The 21,551-nt window shown below is 34.1% G+C and overlaps 2 protein-coding genes across 3 annotated transcripts; one reads left to right on the top strand and one right to left on the bottom strand.

The window, feature by feature from the left end:
* Positions 1 to 83: 83 nt before the first annotated feature.
* Positions 84 to 10,835, bottom strand: LOC7488171 (protein DGS1, mitochondrial). The gene is made up of 14 exons (XM_002313438.4): positions 10,456 to 10,835; positions 10,043 to 10,157; positions 9,742 to 9,945; positions 9,186 to 9,323; positions 8,887 to 9,048; positions 8,523 to 8,717; positions 3,768 to 3,868; positions 3,204 to 3,293; positions 2,130 to 2,202; positions 2,027 to 2,055; positions 1,820 to 1,943; positions 1,210 to 1,320; positions 511 to 611; positions 84 to 385 (listed from the first exon to the last, which is right to left on the bottom strand). Exons 1-14 carry the CDS (start codon positions 10,722 to 10,724, stop codon positions 265 to 267), a joined length of 1,833 nt encoding a protein of 610 aa, XP_002313474.1. The 5' UTR covers positions 10,725 to 10,835; the 3' UTR covers positions 84 to 264.
* LOC7488170 (cysteine proteinase inhibitor) lies at positions 803 to 21,159 on the top strand. Of its 2 annotated transcripts, none has more exons than XM_002314195.4 (4): positions 803 to 812; positions 18,746 to 18,873; positions 18,968 to 19,175; positions 20,970 to 21,159. In XM_002314195.4, exons 2-3 carry the CDS (start codon positions 18,775 to 18,777, stop codon positions 19,169 to 19,171), a joined length of 303 nt encoding a protein of 100 aa, XP_002314231.1. In that variant the 5' UTR covers positions 803 to 812; positions 18,746 to 18,774; the 3' UTR covers positions 19,172 to 19,175; positions 20,970 to 21,159. The 2 variants fall into 2 exon arrangements, with proteins under 2 accessions (XP_002314231.1, XP_024463826.1); XM_024608058.2 differs by having other exon boundaries at positions 20,800 to 21,033.
* Positions 21,160 to 21,551: the final 392 nt, after the last annotated feature.

Raw genomic sequence — 21,551 nt, forward strand, 5'->3', positions numbered from 1 at the left:
GTTTTAATCCAATTGTTGAACTGCCCGACACAGACCTATATTTGATAATGTGTTTGGGCAGTATTTTTCAATGTACATTTAGATTGAATTAATGAATTTTTTATTTATTTTATGATTTCGATAGGAAATAAAAACAGTAAAAAACACCTCAACCCAGATGATTTTTTGGATGGTTTCAACAAAATGTGCTCTTATTTTCTTTTAATCCTTTTTTTGGTGGGGAGGAAGGAATTAAATTGAGGGGAGGGGGGACAAAATATGGACCTATTGTCGTCTCAATGAAGGAAGCAGGCACTCGTAAACCCGCTCCATGCGAGATAACACCATGAGCTTATAGTCAGTTTGAAGGCGGGGCTTCCCCAGATCAATAATATCCTGTCTCAACCTGTTCAAAACATATTTCCAATTAGCTTAAGACCAAACTCATACTTGCCTTGTACTAGAGAGAAGGATGGGAACACCTCAGCAAGAGATTTTGGATAAGAAGTAAAACTCGGAGATGACACTAACCATTGCCATTCACCAGTGGCTTTTGCATGCCCCTCTACAGCATGGAACAGGCGATCCAGACAATGTAACACTAATCCAAACATGCATTGTGACTCCTTTTCCTGTAAAACACAGGAAACGAGGGTTGATGTATTTATATTCATTATGCATGGGCAACAAACGAACGTGTTTGAATCATTTAAAAGTGGCAGCAGGAGAAAAGACACTTTAAAACTTTTGGTCCTTTGACAAGAGCTGAAAGAGTGACCAGCAAGTGACTCCCAAATTCAAATCTCGAATCAAGACTGAGAGAGGAGATAACATCGTGAAAGTTGGACAACAATTCCAGCACTTTCAAAGAAAACACTGGCCATGGCGCATCATAATTTTTTTTTAAAATAATTTTCTCATATCAAGCAGTTCTTTAATCAGAGTCCATCCAAGTTTTCCCAATCGTTCATCTACTCAGAAAAGCACAACACACAAGACCATAAACCTGCTTATGCCTTCTGTCAAGTAGAAAAGATAATGGCAGATAACTAATGCATGAGCACGAGAGAAAAGCCCTGTCATTCTAGGGTTAAAAAAGAGAGATCATTCATATAATGCAATAAATTTCATTTACAGTACAAAACTAACAAAAATATCAATAGATACTAAATAATCGAGGTAACAGGGAGAACTAGGAAAAATAGTCCTAAAAGAAATCCAGATTCATACCAGTCCTTGGTTAACGTAAGTTTGATATTGAGCAATTCCTTTCTCAACCTCCACTAAAAGCAGTCTCCTTTGGCGCCGAGCAATTCTGCCCCTTCCTTCTGCTCTAGTATCCTGATACAAATAAGCAGAATCAGCAGCCACGGAATAAAAACAGGGAAGAAACATGAACAGTGAAAGGATTGAAGCATTTACAGAATTTGATTGTTAATCTCATTAGATACTGCATGTTTATTCAATATGCCAATTGTTTTAAATGGACCACGAATCCTAACCTAAGGCTCAGGTGTATGCTCTATAGAAGTATAGAAAGTGTTATGCTCAATAGAAGTATAGAGAATGTCATGCTAGCTGAAAAGAGTCAAAGCTTTTTTATGCCAAATGAAAAGCAATAAATATCCTCTCTCTCACAACAATCATTAAATTCTTCCCTGGATTAAAGAATAAATCATCACAGCAACAGTAAGCATGGGAATTTACTCAAGCTGAACTTGTCTGAACTAATGATACGCATGTGTATTATCAAATATCTTTTAATTCCTATACCTGGTAACAGATTAATTCTCTTCACGAAGTTACTCTGAGAAAGGTAAAAAGACAAGTAAATTCTTACCCGTTTAAACCATGCACGCAATAACATTAGCAGCAAAAGAGAGAGAAAGAAAGCCGGTAAGGCTGCAAGAATAGCAAAATTGATCTCATTTGCCTTGAGAATCTGATCCAGTTCAAGCATCGCCCTGATTAAAGATAAAGACAATTGAGATAAACATCGTCAAGGAACATTAATCATCTATCCACTATACAAGGTTAGTGAACTCACGTCTCAATATCCAATTTTAGCTTCTGAACCTGAAATAGCAAGAACCCATTATAACATGGCCAAATGTATAAGAAAATAACATAATAAAAATAGTCTGCAGTACCTGGATCAGCAAAGCATGAGCAAGCTCTCCCTTTAAGAGATTCTGAATAGGATGCGTAAGTTCCTGTTCATACCTGCATTAAAATTAAAAAGCTGATTATTTTACTTTTCAGTCAAAAAAAAAAAAATCTGCCAGAAAACATAATTAGATCGGTAATTTTGTACAAGTAGCAATTCAAGATAATGACATGAAGTTAACAATTCTCTTTCCAAAGAAAAAAAGAAGTTAATAATTCAGAGAGATTTTAAGAGTATTAGCCCCTCCCAAAAAAAAAAAACCTACCACCTTCCTAGATAAATTTATCAAAGATATGATTTGAGTTTCTTTAACTTTGAGTAAAATTTCTATTGACTGAAAGCAGATTTAACGAATGTACATGGGGATTATGTCCATTAAAACATTCTTTGTGCACACAAATGTGTCCAAACAAAAACAAACTAGGATCAAATTTGTCTTGTCAATGCCTTCAGCAAATTTACAGCAGATAAACGACTCAATCAACTTCTACATTTGACAAACACATATGATGCACATGAGGACATGGTGAAAATAGTTTAGTAATAAGCCATTCTTATTGCCATTGGCAATCATCAAAGTAGGATCTTTAAACAAAGCAATAGGATTAGGAACAGTGGCTGAGGGTAGACAAATTATAGAATGAGTGAGGACTTGAATAGAATACACATAATTTTGAGGGGCCATATAAGATTTTATTAAAAATAAACTAAAATCTAAGGGCTATATTGTGAAATGGAAAAATCTTTCATTAGGAAACTAAGTGGATAAGAACAGAAAACCAATACAACAAAAACATAAATATTGCTTGGTTCCCCTTATTTTTCAATATTCTGGTGCCTCACATGCATGTTTTTCAACTTTCCGGTTCCCCTTTATTGTTCCTTGGATGCATCAATTTACTATACAAAACAATGAGTCAGGCATGGCAGCAAACTAGTAATTGAGTTAACCATTCCCTTCTGCTGTTCTATACTTGAAGTGTCTTATGGTATTTGTTGAAATATAATATCAAGGGTAACGATAAAGACCCAGAATAAGTTCGGCAAAGAAGTCAACCTGTCCATAACTATTTCAAGCATTTCCTGATCTGATGCATGTTCAGGGAACTTTTGAACTTTTGTCTGCTCGCTGAAAGCCAATAACATTCTGCATCTCAAGCAAATAATTAAGTAAAGGTCGAGTGAAGATCAACCTAAAAGAAGAAAACACTTTTAAAAGAAAATGATATGGCAGCATCTTCTGTGCAAGGTGATAGCGAGACCCCCCTTTTGATTTGTTCTGTACACTAACAATGATATTCTCTTCCATTATTTTTCAATGTCAACTTGCATTTTTTTTTATCATGTGAACATGTTATGTATTCTTCACTGTTCTTGACCCTCTCTTGTCATAATTAAGCTTGCAGGTAATTTAGAAACTATATAAGCATTATCTTCAGAGTCAAGGTGGAATACATGAAATACATGATTGTAAATAAGGTCTACGGCATCATTGCAGCTAAGTCCAAAACATACACAGTATAGTTTTATGAGTGAAGTACAATACTCTTTTTGTATAACAAGTAAATCACCATCCAATATAATAGGTAATGAGTCCACAAGAAATGGAAGAAAGTTTAACCTATGCAGCGAACTGGCAGTCAACTGCACTTCTTCTACCTCCATCACACCTTTGTGCCTCTTCCTGAATGTATCAAAAAGTTCATCTCTAATGGACAGAAGCTGTTCATAAATCAAGTTCCACACCATTAAATTTGAGCAAATAATCCCTAAATAACAAGGAATATATAAATAATTTGGAGACAAAGAAAGTGTGAGTCCAATGCTTATTATGAAATGACTTCCTCTGAATATTCAAAGGGATCCAGAACAAATGGAAGGATACCAAAAGCACACTTGAGGGCCAAAATGTCTCCTGGAATAACCAGCTTATTCTGAGATTTTAACATGAAGAAGCCCATATACTTACGCCACATTGGCCAAGTATTGAGTTAACGAGGTATTTTGAAATGATTACAAAAATCAAACATTGGTTCTTAAAAAACTCAAGACATGATTGTTTTTATTATTATTATTATCTTTGTCTGGTCGACTTTGATGAGATTTGCGCTTATGATTTATAATAGGTATGGAATCCTATACTTGATTATCTAGAATAAACTGAAGGATTGGTTAGTCAATTAAGGGAATTGATCAACTCTTGCATAGGTAAATAGAGACTTACGTACACAACAAACAACAACTTGGCCAAAAGGAAATCCTTTCTTTTCTTTCAAAATATCTTGGTATCAAAGCTTTGTTGACTAAATGATCACGAGTTCAAATCTCATCACCCCTATTCTTTCTTCAAATTAAAATTAATTTTATAACATAAGGTAGTTTGAGTTTATGCAAGTTTCAAGCTTAAAAAGTTCACTTGAAAAGATGTGTTAGAGAAGAATATAAATCATATCTTTGGACTTCACTTAAAAGTTTAAACTTTTGGGTTGAGATGATTATTGGATATAGTATGAGAGCTTAGGAGGATTTATAAAAAAAATTCCAATGTCTTTAGAGTACTAGTTGTTGCTCGTGTCTAGTTGTCTCTTAGCCAAAATTGCTCTTCTTTACTCGCATTGAGGCCTGCAGATTGTTCAGAGAATTCTTCTACAAAATTCTCTTTATGTTTGTGATTGGTTGTCTCTTGGCCATTGTTGATTTTTCTCTACGTTATTTGGCATCATTTCTCCTCTTTGAGATTTTTTTTTTGGAAATATGTTAAGCAATAAAGGAATTATAACGAATTGATTTTATGGGAAAAATTACTTTTTTTGGGAATTTCATTTACAAAATTTTATTCAAGGAAAAGAGTTGAGGGGTTATATTGATAGAACTAAAACAAAACCAGTTGGCCTCAAAGATCAAGCTCAATGGATTTCAAATAATGCTCGAGTTATTAGTTGGATTTTGGGATTAGTTGAATCAGATATAACATTGAATTTATTACCTATCCAACTACTTCTGCCATGTGCAACTATCTAAAACAGGTCTATCATCAAGAAGATGATGCGAGGGAATTTCAACTTGAACATGATCTTCAAAAATGCACGTAGGGTGGTAAGCCTGTTCAGGACTATTATTATGATTTTATATCTCTTTCGATTGAATATGCATATATTGTCTATGCTGGAAACTCCAGGACCAGAAGTAGAAGGATTGATTCTCATAATAATAAATAAAAATAAAAAATGGGTAAAAATAAATTTTTCCCAAAAATTTTCGAGTTCAAAATAAATGTTCAATAGCAAGTTGATTAATTAATTCAATAAGAAATGGGAGTTAGCACTCAATTTTGCACTTCCCATAATACAAAAGATTTATGGAAAGTTTAATCGGCATCAATGTCTCAAGAAACTTAGAAAGGAGTTTGAGCCTCTTCATGCCATATTGATGAACAAACAACCACCATTTAGACATACGTCTCCATCATTTATTGAGGGAAGAACAATGACTCTAGTCATTAAGCACAACGGTTGCGCAACAACAGAACATTAAGCCGTCTAAGGTGGCCTTTAAAACACATGACAAATACAAGTATCATGAAATGGGCAAGATTCAACGTTTCTCATTAAATAACTGTGTAAAAGAAAAAAAAATGGCATTATTATAAGGAGTCTGGAGATGTTATCGGGGATTGTATACATCAGCCACAAAGTCATAAAATTTGAGCATACAATGTGCATTATTCAGCACTAGGGTCTTTTGTTTCTTCGACCGTTTCTTCTGATGCCACGAGTTTTGTCCCTATCACTCATGTTATCTAGACTCCTCTATTTTGAATCATATGACTTGGTCCCCACATAATCTTACCATAATTTCCCCAACTGTGATCCTAATCAAATTCATATTGCAATAGAACCTATTTCTATTTTTGGAATTGGGACTGTTCATATTGACTCCTTTTAAGTTCTTATAGTGTTTTTCTTATCCCAAAGTTAACTCAGTTGTTCAGGATTTGGGCACAAAGAGGGTAATCATACTTGGGATCTTGTGTCATGTCCCTTTGAAGTTAAACCAATTGGGTGCAAGTGAGCGTATAGTGTTACGCCTGATGGTTCTTTGGACATGTATAAAGCTTGTTTAATGGCTCTATGAAATCATCAAGAATATGGAGTAAACTATGACGAGACATTTGCACCAGTTACCAAATCGACTACCATGCATACAATCTTAGATATTGATGCTTCTCATCATTGAAGCTTATCCCAAATGGATGTTTAGAATGTTTTTCTCCATGGTGATCTAGATGAAGTTATTTTTATGACTCCACCTCTATGATATCCTTTAGCTAGCTTCGAACATGTTTGTCGATTAAGGAAATCTTTCTATGGTCTCAAACAAGCTCCACGTGCATAGTTTGTCAAATTTAAAAGTACACTCTGTGCATCAAACTTTAAACAAAGCGCTTATGATCCATTTATGTTTTCTTGTCGAACCGCTCAAGGTATAACCATTCTTTTGATCTATGTAGATGAAATTTTAATTACAAGTGATGATGTCTCTAAAACTCACTATTTGAAGACAACCTTACAGTAGCCTTTCCACACCAAGGATCTTGGTCCATTGACATATTTTATAGGGCTTGAGATCTCTCTCTTAATATGGTATTTTTGTCAATCAACATAAATATGCTCAAGATAGTGTTGATCTTGCCCAAGTTCAAGGTCCTAGCACATATAATACTCCTACTGAGCTCAATGTTAAACTCCATTCTAATGATGGGGATGTTCTTGATGACCCAACTCATTTTCAAAGAATGGATGGGAGACTCAACTACTTGACAATTACTCGACCTGATATAGCACATGCAATTTGGTTAGTTCATGACCTCATCATCTTCACATAATTGTTGCTCAATGTGTTGTTTAGTATATTTTGGGGACAATTCTGAGAGGATTTTTCTTTCCTTATTAAGTGATCTTAAAATGACTACTTATGCTAATGAAGATTGGGGTGGTTGCCCTAGCTCTCGTCGTTCTACTACTAGATGATGTTTATTTTTGGGCAAAGCCTAATTTCTTGAAAATCTAAGAAACAAGATCGTGTCTCAAAATCTTCAACTAAAGTTGAATATCAAGCTATGTCCCATCCATGTTCGAATATTACATGGCTTCAAGGTCTACTTACTGAACTTGGATTTTCTTCACTCGATCCAACTTCTCTTCGTGCCGACAATACTAGTGCTATCCAGTTTATTATGAATGCACAAAGCATATTGAGATTGACCGTCATTAGATCCAAGAAGTTTTTGAACAAAAACTGATTATTTTTTCACATGTTTCTTCTCATAACCAAATTGCCGATATTTTCACCATAGGATGACTAAAGAACATCAATACTTAATTGGCACATTGTTGTTGTTTGATCTGTCAACATCAATTTGAGGGGGAGTGGTCAACACATTTGATGAGATTTATGCTATAAATTAAGGATTGTGATTTGATGAGATTTGTGTTGTAAATTAGAGATTGTGATGGGCTGTAACTTAGGGATTGTGATTTATAATAGGCATGCAATCCTTGATATAATTAGCTAGCATAAACTAAGGAATTGGTTAGTCAATTGAGGGATTTGATTTACTCTTGTATAACTATAAATAAGGACCATGTACACATCAAACAACTAGGCAGAAAGAAAATCCATTCTTTTCTTTCAAATTATCAAGTATCTAGATGGGCTAAAATAATGGTGATTTCATCAGTATTTGGTTGGCTCAATGTTTTTACAAAAATAATGTATGGGCTTAGAAGTTTAGAATTGAGCTATCCAAGTCAATCACTAAAACCTAAAAGTTTCAATATATCTTAATCCAATCAAGAGTTAGGACTGCTAATGCGCCGATACATACCAAAGTAAGTTGGACAACCTCCATCTAGTCTCTGACTAATGTAAGATTTGTTAGCCATTAAATACGTTTTACCTTGAGTCTTAAAACCTAATTCAAAATCTTGTTATGGTATAAGCACTCTTTGATATAAGCTTCACTTCCAATTAGTTCTCATACCATTGGTTTTTTATAGCTATCGCAATTCAATAAACTAGAGGTACGGAACCCTTGAGGTACAATGCTTATTACTTTTCATTGCTATGAACAACACAGTTTTATGAAATTTTCACTTTAATTAATTTGTTGATAATAAGCTCATCTTTCATTGATATCATCATCTATGATGCTTTATGTTATTGATATCCAATCAATTGAGTACTTAATATCTTCATCAAAATTTATTTTATGGTCTACATGTTTATACTTGTTAAATATCCAAAAGCTGAAAGCATTTAGGGCCAGTCAACCTAACAGTAAGAAGAGCAATGAGAAGGGCAAGTTAGGGCATACCGGTTGCTCCACGTGATCATTAAAGAAGCTAATAGTTGAGTCCTTGGCTTCACGAACCCAGTTGTCAATATCAGGGCTTCCCATCAAACGACTATGTCGAAGGAGCCACGAGGAACAAAATGACAAGCCAACTACACCACATGTGTGGCGGATCCAGTGCTGGGATAATTTACTAGGCTTTTGGTGTTTGGAAACCTTAGAAAGGAGAAGAAACAAATATATCTCAAAAACGTTGACCAACCATTAGGCAATAATTATCTCTAAAAAACAATAAAGATATACAAGAGTAAGTAGAAGAAGAAGCAATCAACCAATAAAGATAATCAATCAATTATAAAATGTAGTCTATAGGAAGCACTGTTACCATAACAGATATATAGGAGTCCAATTTCTCAAGATTTTTATAAACCGCATTGATGGCATCACTGATTTCACAATCTGTCCACTGAGACCCTTCTTGATTAACTTTTGGTGATTTCTCAAATACAAGTGGAAATGAATAGCTTCCTTCAACAGAAGAATCAGTCTGCACATCATTGAAGTGAAAAGTAAATAATAGCAACTTTTATTATGATGAGAAAAAACCACTAAAAAGTCATAAGCAAATTGTCATTGCCACAAGGATGGCGAAAAGCTGCAATCATCATATGTTAGTTTCTCTACCTGACGTATTGCATGTAAATGGCCAATTGATGCCTCCAAATTTGAAAATAAATGATTAATAACTGCTAGTAATGGCGGAAATGACTTTTCTGGATCTTCCACTAACTGCTCTCCACGTCTATCAACTTCCATGTAAACCTACAAGTGAAGTGAAGCGAAGCAATTGATTGGTAATTAGTTCTTACAATGTTTTTTTGCTCATTGATGTATCCATTAACATCCACAAAGAACAAACATAAAAATTTGACACTGAGAATTTTTTTTTTACACTTCAAGCCCATATTTCAAAGAAAGTTTACTCATTTCCGAGTTTTCTAATTATCAATGAAGAGCAAGTTCATATATAATGTTACAGAATAATATGAACCATACATTAAGACCTCACCTAAACAACTTAAACTTTTCGGATGATATAGATCAAGGTTTTAATGACCAATGATCACGAGTTCGAATCTTGCTACCCACATTGAGATAATTATTTGACATTCAGGTCAAATAATTAGTAAGAATTATCTATGAAATACAAAACCAAAACCAAAAGAAGCATCACACGAACCTCGGCCAAGAATGTAGCAATGGCACATCTTAAGTTGCTTAAGATAACTATCCTCTCAGAAATATAAGCAGAAGCAAATTGACTAAGATGCTGCATAGACCAACCGTCAACAATGCTTTGACGCAACACCTTAGCTGTTCCACCAAGGAAAGCATTTGGCCCTCTCTCGAAAATCATAAAGTACAATTTCCTAGCATTAGATGCCTGCAGTTACAAACAAATCAAAGCAAAACGATCACAACAGAGAGAACTTCCCAGATACAACGGTTAACAACAAACACACTGGGTGTAGTATCAGTACCTCTATTAAAGGTTGCCAAAATTGCAAATTATCTTGAATGTTGTGCAAATGTATAAAAATATGCCCCATAATATCCTCCAAAACATCATACACCCTCGAAGACTCTATCCTAACCCTGCACATATAGAAAACACGACATCATCTCTAATAAATTCTAGATTTAAGAAAATAAATATAACAAATTAAAATAATTATACTTATTTATCCATCATTATTTACAAAAACAAGAATATTTCATAATTTTTTTTAATTAAATTTGTGCACTAATTTCTAATCAGCGTTCAATTACCAGTAGCGATTTTTTCATAAGAAAAGTGAAATAATGCCTAAATATCAACAAAAAAAACTAGTAATTAATTAACAATTAAACAGGAAAATCAAAATGTGAAGAGAGTGAGAGAAAGAGTAAATACACAGAAGAATCGAGAGTGTTGGAAGGGAGAGGGAGTGGGAGGCAAGCCTTGCGTCGTCTGCGAGGAAAAAAGACGCGTCGTCCGGTTTGAACGCAGAGATTGGAGATTCTGGAGAGAAAATCGGAGGAATCATGGAAAGAGAGGGGAAAGAGAGCAGCAAGTCGGTTGCGGAGATAGTGAAAGTAGACAGAGAGAATAAATCCTTTCTGCTTATTGGCTTCGGTTTCGTCTTCTTCCTCGTTTGTACGTCGATGCTCTTCCAAATCCATTGATGGATGCTCTCTCTAAGCTACTGATATCTGTTCGTTAGTTTCAAAATGTAACGGCGCTGCTGCCTGTCGAGGAAGCAGCATTTTGTATCTGAAAAATACGGGATCCATCTCTCTGTTCGTGGTAAATACCAAAGACCCCTTCCAACAATCAAAATTAATTAACAGCCTATGGTTTAAACTCATGAAGTAAAAAAGAAAAACAAAAGGACCAATCTAAAAAAATCTTTAAACACACAACACTACAATGGCCCTAAAATGCTAATGATATTTAATATATTTTTATTTTCATTCCCCAATCTATCCAAACAATTAAAATTAAATTATCCTCAATTCTTTTTTATTTATTTATCCAAATAAAGAAGGGTAAAGAAATATTCATCTCTTCCTTTTCCATGGGTGTGTTTATTCACCTCATGAAAAAGCATATATTACATGTTTTCTATGAGATACGCCGCACAACGTACTTGTACTTTCCCTCCTATCATATAATTTTTTCAGGATAAATTATAAGGAATTAACTTGTTACACAGCTTAAATTGCTCTTGTTTTTTTAAAAGATGGTCATTTTTCTGTCTTTAAAATAATATGTAGTTCCATACCTCATTACAAAAAGAATTGGTGGCAAACATATGATAATGAATAATTGAAACATAATTGCCAACCATTTTGATAGCTTGAAACAAAACAAAGATTAACATGATAGTGCTATAAATTTTGTCATTTGTTTTCACAACAATTAGTAACCTGAAAAGGCATATTATCTACCAAAATTCTAGCAGCAAATCCTATCGCTTAGTATAGTATAAATCCATCAAATTTGAAGTTACGAATGAGCTTAACCTAAATTCAAAGACAAAACCTTACCTTTAATATTTTTTGCATTTGCATCACTCATTATACATCATAAAAAATTGTCATTTCACCCAAAACACAGTTTTAGTATTTGTTAGTGATAAGAACATAACCACTGGTCTCTTGAACCCATTGCTAATGTACAAGACAACCTGATTTTACCTGTACTCGAGGCAACAACTGTAGAAACAAGATATCAATTGAATGTTTCTGCTTAAACTAATTGTGCCCAATAGCTTTATTATATAAGAATTGTATAGATATACATGGAAGTAAATAGCTACAATGAATTGTAGGCAGGGGCGGAGCAAGAAAAAAAAATTTAACGGGGGGCTAGTTAAAAGAATTATTTTAAAAATGTTAAAATTTCAGTTATTTTATACAAGAAGGGGCTAGGAAAAACATTTCCTTGCAGGGGTCGGGGCCCGTGCCAGCCCCCCTGCCTCCGCCACTGATTGCAAGAATGATCATTGGATAAAATTCAGCAGCTCTAATCAAGGGATCGTTTTGTAATTGTCATGGGATTGTTTTGCAGCTGTCAAGGAAATATGAAATATGCTCATTTCCTTTATTGTTTCTATTATTGGTATAATCTTCTTGTTGGATACGTGGGAATGATATCTACTTACAGGCATGTTGAGTTTGTTTCAAAACCATGAAAATTGAGATGAGGACAAGGTTTTAGTAAATCCATCTACAATCTGATTGTCACTTCCAATGAATTGAACATGAAAAGCTCCTCGTGTTGCATGTTCTCGCATAAATGGTAATCAACTTCTATGAGTTTTGTGTGTGCATGCAGTATTGGGTTGGCAACAAGATAGGTAGTGTTGATATTATCACAAAACAAAGTAGGAGGTTTAGCTAAGAACACACCTAGATCATAAAGTAAAGATTGTATCCAACACAAGTTTATTATAACAACAACAAGTGCTTGGTATTTAGCTTTAGTAGTGGAACGTGAAACTATTGATTGCTTTTTAGAGCACCATGATTTGAGGTTAGAACTAAGAAATAAACAACCACATATTGTAGAATGAGGATTATCTGGTGATTCAACCCAACCCGAATCAAATAATACATTGAGAGAGAAAAAAGATAATGGGCAAAGAGTGATACCATAGCCAACAATATTTTTAAGATACTACAATATTTGTTTGAAAGCTTTAAAGTGTATTGTTGTGGGAGAATGCATGTACTAGCAGACTTGATTTATAGCATAAGATAAATATAGTATTGTTATGATGAGGTATTGTAATGCCCTAACAACACTATAATATGATGTAGCATTATTAAGAGAATCACCATTAAATTTGGACATTTCAGAGCCATATGCCATTAGTGTGGAAACTGGTTTAGGACCAATCATAGAAGAACACTCTAAAATCTCCATAGCATACTTTGTTTGAGTGATAGTGATGGATTGAGAATCATGATGAATCTCTATTATTAGGAAGAAATTTAAGGAACCAAAGTTCTTCATATGAGATGATAAGTATTAAATAAGACTCTCGATTCCTTTTGTATCACCACCAGAAATGACAATATCATCAACATAGATGTCATAACTCAATTTTTAACCCCCTATTTTTTCTAAATATTTTCAAAATGCAAAAAAAATAAAAAAATATATATTCTTGATATATTTACGTCATTTTCATATTTTCGGCGTCTTCTAAAAAGAATTCAAATTTCAAATTTCTTTTCAACACGTTCAGCTTTTAACACGTTATTTTCAAAATTATTGACTTTTCCCATCGAGTCGATGTTGCCGTTGTCTTTTTTTTTCAAAAAAATCAAAATACAAAAAAATAAGAAAAATAAAAAATATTTGAATAGAGAGACCAAAATGCAAAAGAAGAAAATGAATGACCAAAGTGTTTTTGGAACCAGGCAATGGGGAGGAAAAAGACAAATTATTTTGCCTATAAATAAGTGATTATCTCACACAAGGAAAAGGGGAGGTAAAAAAAAACTTAAAGAAAATACAAAAAAAAAACCAGATTCTCTCCCTCATTTACAAAAAACCCTAAACCTATTTTGTTACTTCCTAGCCACTAGCCACCACACAAGAAAAAGCATACCCACAACCTCCATCTTCATGGCTATAAAATGACTAAACCCAACTTCTTTCATGCCCATTGTCACCATCACTAGTAGCCTCCCTCCAAAACTCATAACAACATCTCATTGTCCAGCCACTCTTCATAGAACAAAAAAAAAGACCCATATCAGATTTTTGACTAGCACTTGAAACCTCAATGTCCAACCTCATTTCCCTACTTCTTCTTCACTAAGAGCAACCCCTCTAAAATCGGACCCTCTCTTAGCAAAAACATCATAGGTACCAGCCATTCCACCTTTCACCCCCATAAAAAATAATCATGGCATTTCATCTTCTTCTCTTAACCAGCCTTATATTTTTTTTGTCTTCCTCAACAACGACCTCTCCCATCTTTCTCACTGTCAACCACCGCTGCCACTAGCAGCAACAGACTCATAACGTCAGTGACCACCCTCTCCACACCACCAGCCCCCACACACAGCTAAAACCTAGCTTTACCTCTTCTCCTTCAACCACGCCGATAGCAGCAGCAGAGCTTCAACCAACAGCTCCTTACAATAACCTATCAACTAACCCTCTTCACCACCGAATCAACTAAGACACTCACATAAGGCCAGCCTACAACTCCAATGTTAGCAGCCATCGCCAGGTATGCCTCCCACCATTTTGAAGAAAACTGTTAACCACTACCTATGACAGCCTAACACAACCAGTAACTCCCTTTCTTTTTCATAACAGCCACCTATAAAAGAGAAGAAGAAAGTGAGATTATAAAAATAAGATCTGTAAAAAAATGAAATAAAATGAATTTTTCTTGTGTGATTTGACATTTTTGTAGGTAACGGTGAAACTTACCGCTAGTGCCAGAAGAAAAGGAAGAAGAAGACACTTTAGATCCACTTATTTTTTTCACTTCATCGGTGACTTTCTCAAATCATAACTTCATGATTAAACCTAAAACTCTTTTAATTCTAGGAGGTGACTCCGTTATTCGATGCTGTGCATGTCACAACAATAGAGAAGTAAAAATATGCATCCATTTTGTATATGTCAAAAAAATAATGAAGAATCTACCTTACTAGTAATGAATTTGAATTCCACCGGTATAAAATTGAATCTATTGAACCAAGCTCTTAGAGCTTGTTTGAGGCTATAGATTGCTTTGTGAAGATGACATGTATAATTTGATTTATTAGGGCTGACAAAACCCGAAGGTTATTTCATGTAAACTTCTTCTTGTAATTGACCATGAAGAAAGGTATTATGTACATCAAGTTGTCAATGAGGCTAGTTGTAAGTATAAGCAAGTGAAAACACAATACAAATAGTTGGGGACTTAACAACATGGCTAAAGGTATTTCTAAAATCAATGCCTTATTGTTGATGAAATCCCTTTACAACAACTCGAGCTTTGTGCCTTTTAATAGTCTCATCTGAAAGATGTTCTTAAAGACTCATTTACAACCAATAACATTAAGATCTGATTGAGGTGGAACCAGAGACCAAGTGCCATTTTGAATTAAAGCATTGAATTTTTCTAACATTGTTGTTCACCAATAAAAATACTTAATTGCTTAAGAGTAACAAATATGATCTATTGTAACAGTTAATAAAAAGGAGTATCATTTTACAATTGGATGTTTTGTAGCTATCAAGACTTACGAATGATATATTTTGGCCTAATTATCATAAGACAGGTTGGTTGTTTAGGTGGAAGTTAAGATGCCTCATTTAGGAAAGCTATAAATAATGAATTTTATGTATTTTTTGATGAATTTAAAGGTTGTAAAGGGGGAGATAGGTTTGAGGTCCGTGTGTTGATAGGTAAAGATTATAGTTATTGTATGTTGTTATTTGAAAGATTATCATGAGGTAGAATATATTAACGAATAATAGGATATTTGTTTTCCTTGATTGATTATTCTCATTATTGGTACAATTTTCTTGACTGGATGATATCTGCTTACGACAACAAATCCTCAAGAATCACAATATGACATACTGTTCATCTACCCTTTTAACCTCAATGTCAACAAAAATGATGATAGAGATCAACCCAACAAAATTGCTTATCAAAAAAGAAAGAGAGAGAGAATCAAAAGTAATGTCTGAAAACGTAGGAAGCAATTGTTTTTTACATTGATTTAAATTATAAAAATACTACAAAAGAAAGAAAATACGGTTGTAGTCTACAAAAGACTAACTAGATACAAACATCCCATAACTATAATATGAATTTTCACTGCATGTAATGATATGAAAGAAAATACAAGTTAGTAGGGAGCCTTCTTGATTTGTTTCCCTGATCAATGCAAATCATCTTGCAAGCAAATTCAAGAACAACATAATCTATGACATGAGAGAGACAAAAATGCTTTGACCCAAGACTTAAGATGTTCCACTAATGAAAGCATGTGGCCCTCTCTCGAAAATCATAAAGTATAGTTTTTGAGCATTAGATGTCAGCAATTACAAGCAAATCAAAGCAAAATGATCACATCGAGAGAGAGCTTACAAAATACAATAGCTAACAACAAAAACACTCGAAATCAAAACAAAACTAAGATTAACATGATGGAACTGTAAATTTAACACTTGTTAATTCGCAACAATCAGTAACTTGACAGGACACACCATTAACCAAATTCAAGAAGAAAATCCTACCCTTAGTGTAGTATATAGATCCATCAAATCTGAAGTAATTATGAATGGGCTTAACCTAAATTTAGAGATAAGTGTGACCTTCAATATTTCATGCACTTGCTTCACTCATTATCCCTGATTAAAGTCTTGGTTGCAGTTATTGCTTGCATCTCTCATTATCCATCACCAAAAGTTATCTCTTCTCCGAAACATTATTTTAGTATCTGTTGGTGTTGGGGATAGAAGTATCTCTGTTCTCATGAATCCACTGTTGATGTAACCATGTAACCTGGTTGTGCCCGTTCAGGGTAATAGCAATAGTGACAATGTAACATACTACCCATTGATCTGCCTTTTTTAGCCACGATGCCACTAGAAATTGAGATAGATATCAACCTAACAACCATGCATATCAGAAAAGAAAGAAAAATAAGAGAGGGAATCAAAAGCAATGCCTCAAGATACCGGAAACAATGCTTCCTACATTGATTTGAGCTATATAAATATTAATACAGTATTTGAGAATGTAGTTGAAATCGTATTTTCTAAAAAATTAAAATTTATTTTTGTTTAATTTTTTTTTCTTTTATATTTTCGTTTTCATGTGCTGATGTCAAAAATAATTTTTTAAAAATAAAAAAAATATTATTTTAATACATTTTCGAGCGAAAATCATTTTAAATCATAACCACTACCATACTTTCAAACACTAAAAAAAAAAAAAAAACCTACGGTTGCAATCAATTCACTACCGAATATGATTTTTACCAGCTAACAGGAAGCCTTCTTGATTTAACTTACCATACCAAATCTCATCAATTTTATCTAAGAAAATTGGTTTATTTATTTATTTTTAATTAGATCTCATATCTACCAATTACTTAACTCTTAGATGCCATAGAAAACTTTCACAAAAAATAACAAAAACAATTAGTCCAGAGTTCTTAAAAATTAATTTAGAAGAAAGAAATTGAAATTTAATTAAGAAAGAGTTTGGTTGAAATCCTAATACCAAAAATTATAGTATCGTGGAATTTAAATTTCTTTAGGGCAACCACCCAGATGAAAAGGTAAGCAGCAAATTAAGGCTATGAAATCAAGCCTCGGAATTTAAAGAGAATAGGAGGGAAGAAATAAGCAATTAGATGATGTTTGGTTTGCTATATATAAAAAAACAATTTAAGGAAAGATAGAAATGAATAATTAAATAAGTAATGATGTGAAATAATGGATTGCACTGAATGAGTTTTTTAATTTTAAAAAGCTGCTTTAAAAAAAATATATTATACAACAATATCATGAATTCATGAAAAAACTACAACAAAAAGTAAGTTTTTCATGGGCTCATCTTGTGTGAGCTTGGATATAAACTTTGTATTTAGACTTGATTATTTTTATATAAAAATAATATTTTTAAAATTTTATTTTGTTTAAATTATTAAATATATAAAAAAATAAAAAAAACTACATATTAAGTCTTAAGTATTTTTACTAGGTGAAGTATGGTATTGTAGATATTAATCACGTTAATTTAGAAAGTATTTGAAAGTACGGTAATAGTTTTTTAAAAAAGTTTTTTTCGCTTGAAAATATATTAAAATATATTTTTTTATTTTTTAAAAATTATTTTTGACTTCAGCACATTAAAATGATTTGAAAACAAAATAAAAAAAAATTAATTTGAAGTAAAAAAATAAAAAAAAAATTAATTTTTTTTTAAACGTTAAAACAAACAGATATTTTTTTTTAGCTTAACGTGAGTGTCTGGGCCAGCTTGCGCGCACCTCGACTAATCCAACAGGTCCTGAAGTTAACGACCATGTAAGCCTCCAGTGACCATCATATAAGCAACTATAGGGCTCGAACCTGAGACCATAGAGGGAACAAACCTCTTGATCCCAAGTTTTTACCACTGGGCCACCACCTAGATGGTTAATATATATTTATTTTATATTAATTGGTGAAGAGGTTAATGTCTTCCATTAATTATAATATCTTATATTAATCTTATATTAAGATCTAAATCTATATTAATATACTAATATATTGCTAGGAAACACTCGAGAAAGAGTCACCTGCTTTGCTTAGAACGTGGTGCTTATTATCAGGAGATAAGTTCGTTAGCGTGTTTTTTTTTTCTTCCCCTTACGCATCCTAATATCTATTTTACTTAATTAAATAAAAGTACTTAATGGAGGGTCTGGCAAACGTAAAAAAATATTAGTAGTTGAGTCGTGCATGGAAATCCACGTCCTGATTTCACCTTCTGATGCCTACGTACCCATTCAAAAGCCAAACTATCCGTCGCTGCATACGGCGCCAAATTTGACCAGCTCGAATAAAGTCCAACAAGATTACGATCTTTTTTACTTTATTCTAAAAAACTCTCTCGTATTTAATTCATGGCCCTCCATTTCTTCCTTTATCTTTGAGAACGAAGCAGCGCAGAAAGAGAGAGAAAAAAAAAAGGAAAGCAGAAAGAGAGAAATGGCAACAGGTGGTATCAAAGAAGTGGGAGGATCAGCTAACAGTCTTGAAATCGAGAGTCTTGCTCGTTTTGCTGTTGATGATTACAACAAGAAACAGGTTCGTTTCTTTTGTTTTCTTTAAAGTCAAATTTAGCCAGAAGAACTTTGTACAATATTGTTTTAATTCAATTTGATCCCGGCTTTTTGTGCAGAATTCGCTGCTCGAGTTCAAGAGAGTGGTGAAAACAAAGCAGCAGGTGGTATCTGGGACGATGTACTACATAACCTTTGAGGTAACTGACGGGGGTCACAGGAAAGTGTATGAAGCCAAGGTGTGGGAGAAGCCATGGATGAATTTTAAGGAGGTTCAGGAATTCAAGCTTGTCGGGGATGCTCCTTCTGACTCTAGCGCTTAGCTAGGTACGTATATATAATTAACCATCTTTTATTTCTTGAAACAGAATTGGTATGCTGTCAAAGATGAACATTTTAACTAATCTAGACAATGTTTCGCAGTCGCATTTGGCTTCATTCACATATGCTTGCAACATTGACATGGCCCTAAAACTCTTATGATACCTGGAGAATGCATCTAGATGATAGGAAATGAGAGGGGTTATGTGGACCTCAAAGCTGTATACCAAGCTAGTGATGGGCACCCTGTTTTTGGAGTTAGAGCATGTTAGGGATGAATTTTTAGTTGGATTTTTTTTGCAAAATCCACCCAGATTCCATTTTATTCATCTAGCTTTCTTGAGATCTTTAACTTCTAATTAAAACCACAGCCTACAAAGAAGAAACTTTGTTTGTGTTTTCCCCATTTCCTTGAGTGACAAGAGTAGAGCTTGAACCGAATATGCCCACTCCCTTTCCTTTGGAAGAGAACCACTAGGCTAAACACCCATTTGTTTGCAAATTAGTACAATAGATGATTCTCTGTATAATGGATGCATTTTTTTTTCCTAATCTTTTTGTGCTGATCCATTTTTCGAAAGTAAGATTTTGAAGCAATGCCTGAAAAATCAATTAGAACATCATAGAGGCAGATAGAAACCACTACCATAACTTGTACCAGATATGTTTTGTAGGAATGAGGCTCGGAACATGTGTATATACAGCTAGGTTTGCAAGTTGATATGAATTTGCAATTTGCCGGACCAAGAATTAGGTTACTTGCCTTGAGGTTCTGCTGTAAGGCATTTGCAGGCCTTCCCTCGGGGTGTTCGCATTGAGCCTTAACATAATCACAATACCCGTGTCTCCAACCTGGTGACCTGAATTATATTGGTTGTGAATTAGGCAAAAACTAGGTTATGTAGTGTCACGAGTCTATTATGCCGCAAAAGAAATCGATTTCCAGCATAATCTAAAACCAGAAAAGTATACTTGTTATGTTGGACACGGAGAAGGAAACAGAGCTCTTTGGTTCAGGTGAAAAAGACAACGTGAGTTTAGCATGGTTTACCCATCTTCTCAGAAATTCCAAATTTGGCTGCCTTAACTTTGTTCTGGGTGGCACTGGCAGCTGACCTCTGCATTTGATTTGTAAAATTGTTTTAGCTGTGCATTAATTAAGCTGCAAACATGAGTCCAGCAATCTGGGATGTGTTTGTTGGATTCATTAATAGCAACGGTAAGGCCATAGCGGTTCTCTGTAGTATTCACCTAACAAATCATACTGTATGGAATTCTAGAGGAAAGTGCCTTTGATGTTAGAATATAGAAACATTTTCTCTACTATAATAAAATGAACAAACTAGTCGAAGGTGATGTTTTGTATCAGAGCAACATGCTTTCGGGTGGATTTTGAGTCTGTAAGTCTACTTGCTTCCCTTTCAAGTGCAACTCTTGGAGTGCTTAAGTGCATCTTGTGTAATTGGAATCTATACCAAAAAATAAAGTGTTTCACTCACCCAATCCTTCTCTAGAGAGGTACAAGACCATTAAGATGAAGATGTTTTATGCATATTATATATAATGCTATTGATCTTTTCTTCTTCTAGTTTATATCAATTTTCTTATACTGGCATCTTGTGGCCTACAGATTACCTTTTGAGTTAGGTGATTGTTTTTGAAAACCACCGATAGTACAAGTTAGCTAAAATGATTTTGCTGGTTCAATGGCATTGACATGGATGCATTGTACAGCTAATTGATGATGCTGATGGCCTGCTTTTATACGAGTATGAATCTGATGAAGCCTTTTTGATTCAGGTGGCTGAAGACTGTCTAGCTTGCTATACTTGGAGTTGATGTTCAAAATAAAAGAAGATAATAATGCGAATGGATTTCCTTTTGATGTAATGGGAATTACTACTTTCTGAATATTGATCTGGACACGCTGCTCTCGTATTTGTATGAATATTGCAGATTTATGAATGGATTTATGTATCTATGCTGGCTACGTTCATGTCCCTTGATTACTCCTGCTGATCTTCCCTATCCCTCTGTATGGATCAGGACTTCTTCACTGCTATCGAGTGTACATCATCTGTTTTTCCAGTTTTCTGCTGGAGTGAATGTTAACATGGTAGGTCTAGATTTCGTTAGTTTCAAGAACTTGGTCCAGAAGTAAAAACTTTCCATCTTGAATTTATAGTAATAAAGGAAATGAAAGTCAAACAATTTTGTTTGTTTGGTTAGGGGGGGATCTGATTTCACAAATAAATATATATATATAGAGAGAGCGAGAGAGAGACCCACGTGGTTTGTGCCCTGGCACGTCGTGTTCCTCCTCCACATCGTGTGTTCTGCCAGCAAGAAGATGTTGAACATATTCTTATGACTCGCTTGAGC

The sequence above is a fragment of the Populus trichocarpa genome, chromosome 9 (assembly GCF_000002775.5).
Source record: "Populus trichocarpa isolate Nisqually-1 chromosome 9, P.trichocarpa_v4.1, whole genome shotgun sequence".
NCBI classification, from domain to species: domain Eukaryota; kingdom Viridiplantae; phylum Streptophyta; class Magnoliopsida; order Malpighiales; family Salicaceae; genus Populus; species Populus trichocarpa.

Coding starts and splice junctions, on each gene's coding strand:
- LOC7488171 (XM_002313438.4), bottom strand. CDS start 10,724: ATGGATTTGGAAGAGCATCGACGTACAAACGAGGAAGAAGACGAAACC. Junction 9,946..10,042: donor TTTGGCAACCTTTAATAGAG/GTACTGATACTA, acceptor TTGTAACTGCAG/GCATCTAATGCTAGGAAATT. Junction 2,056..2,129: donor CTCATGCTTTGCTGATCCAG/GTACTGCAGACT, acceptor TTGCTATTTCAG/GTTCAGAAGCTAAAATTGGA.
- LOC7488170 (XM_002314195.4), top strand. CDS start 18,775: ATGGCAACAGGTGGTATCAAAGAAGTGGGAGGATCAGCTAACAGTCTT. Junction 18,874..18,967: donor ATGATTACAACAAGAAACAG/GTTCGTTTCTTT, acceptor CTTTTTGTGCAG/AATTCGCTGCTCGAGTTCAA.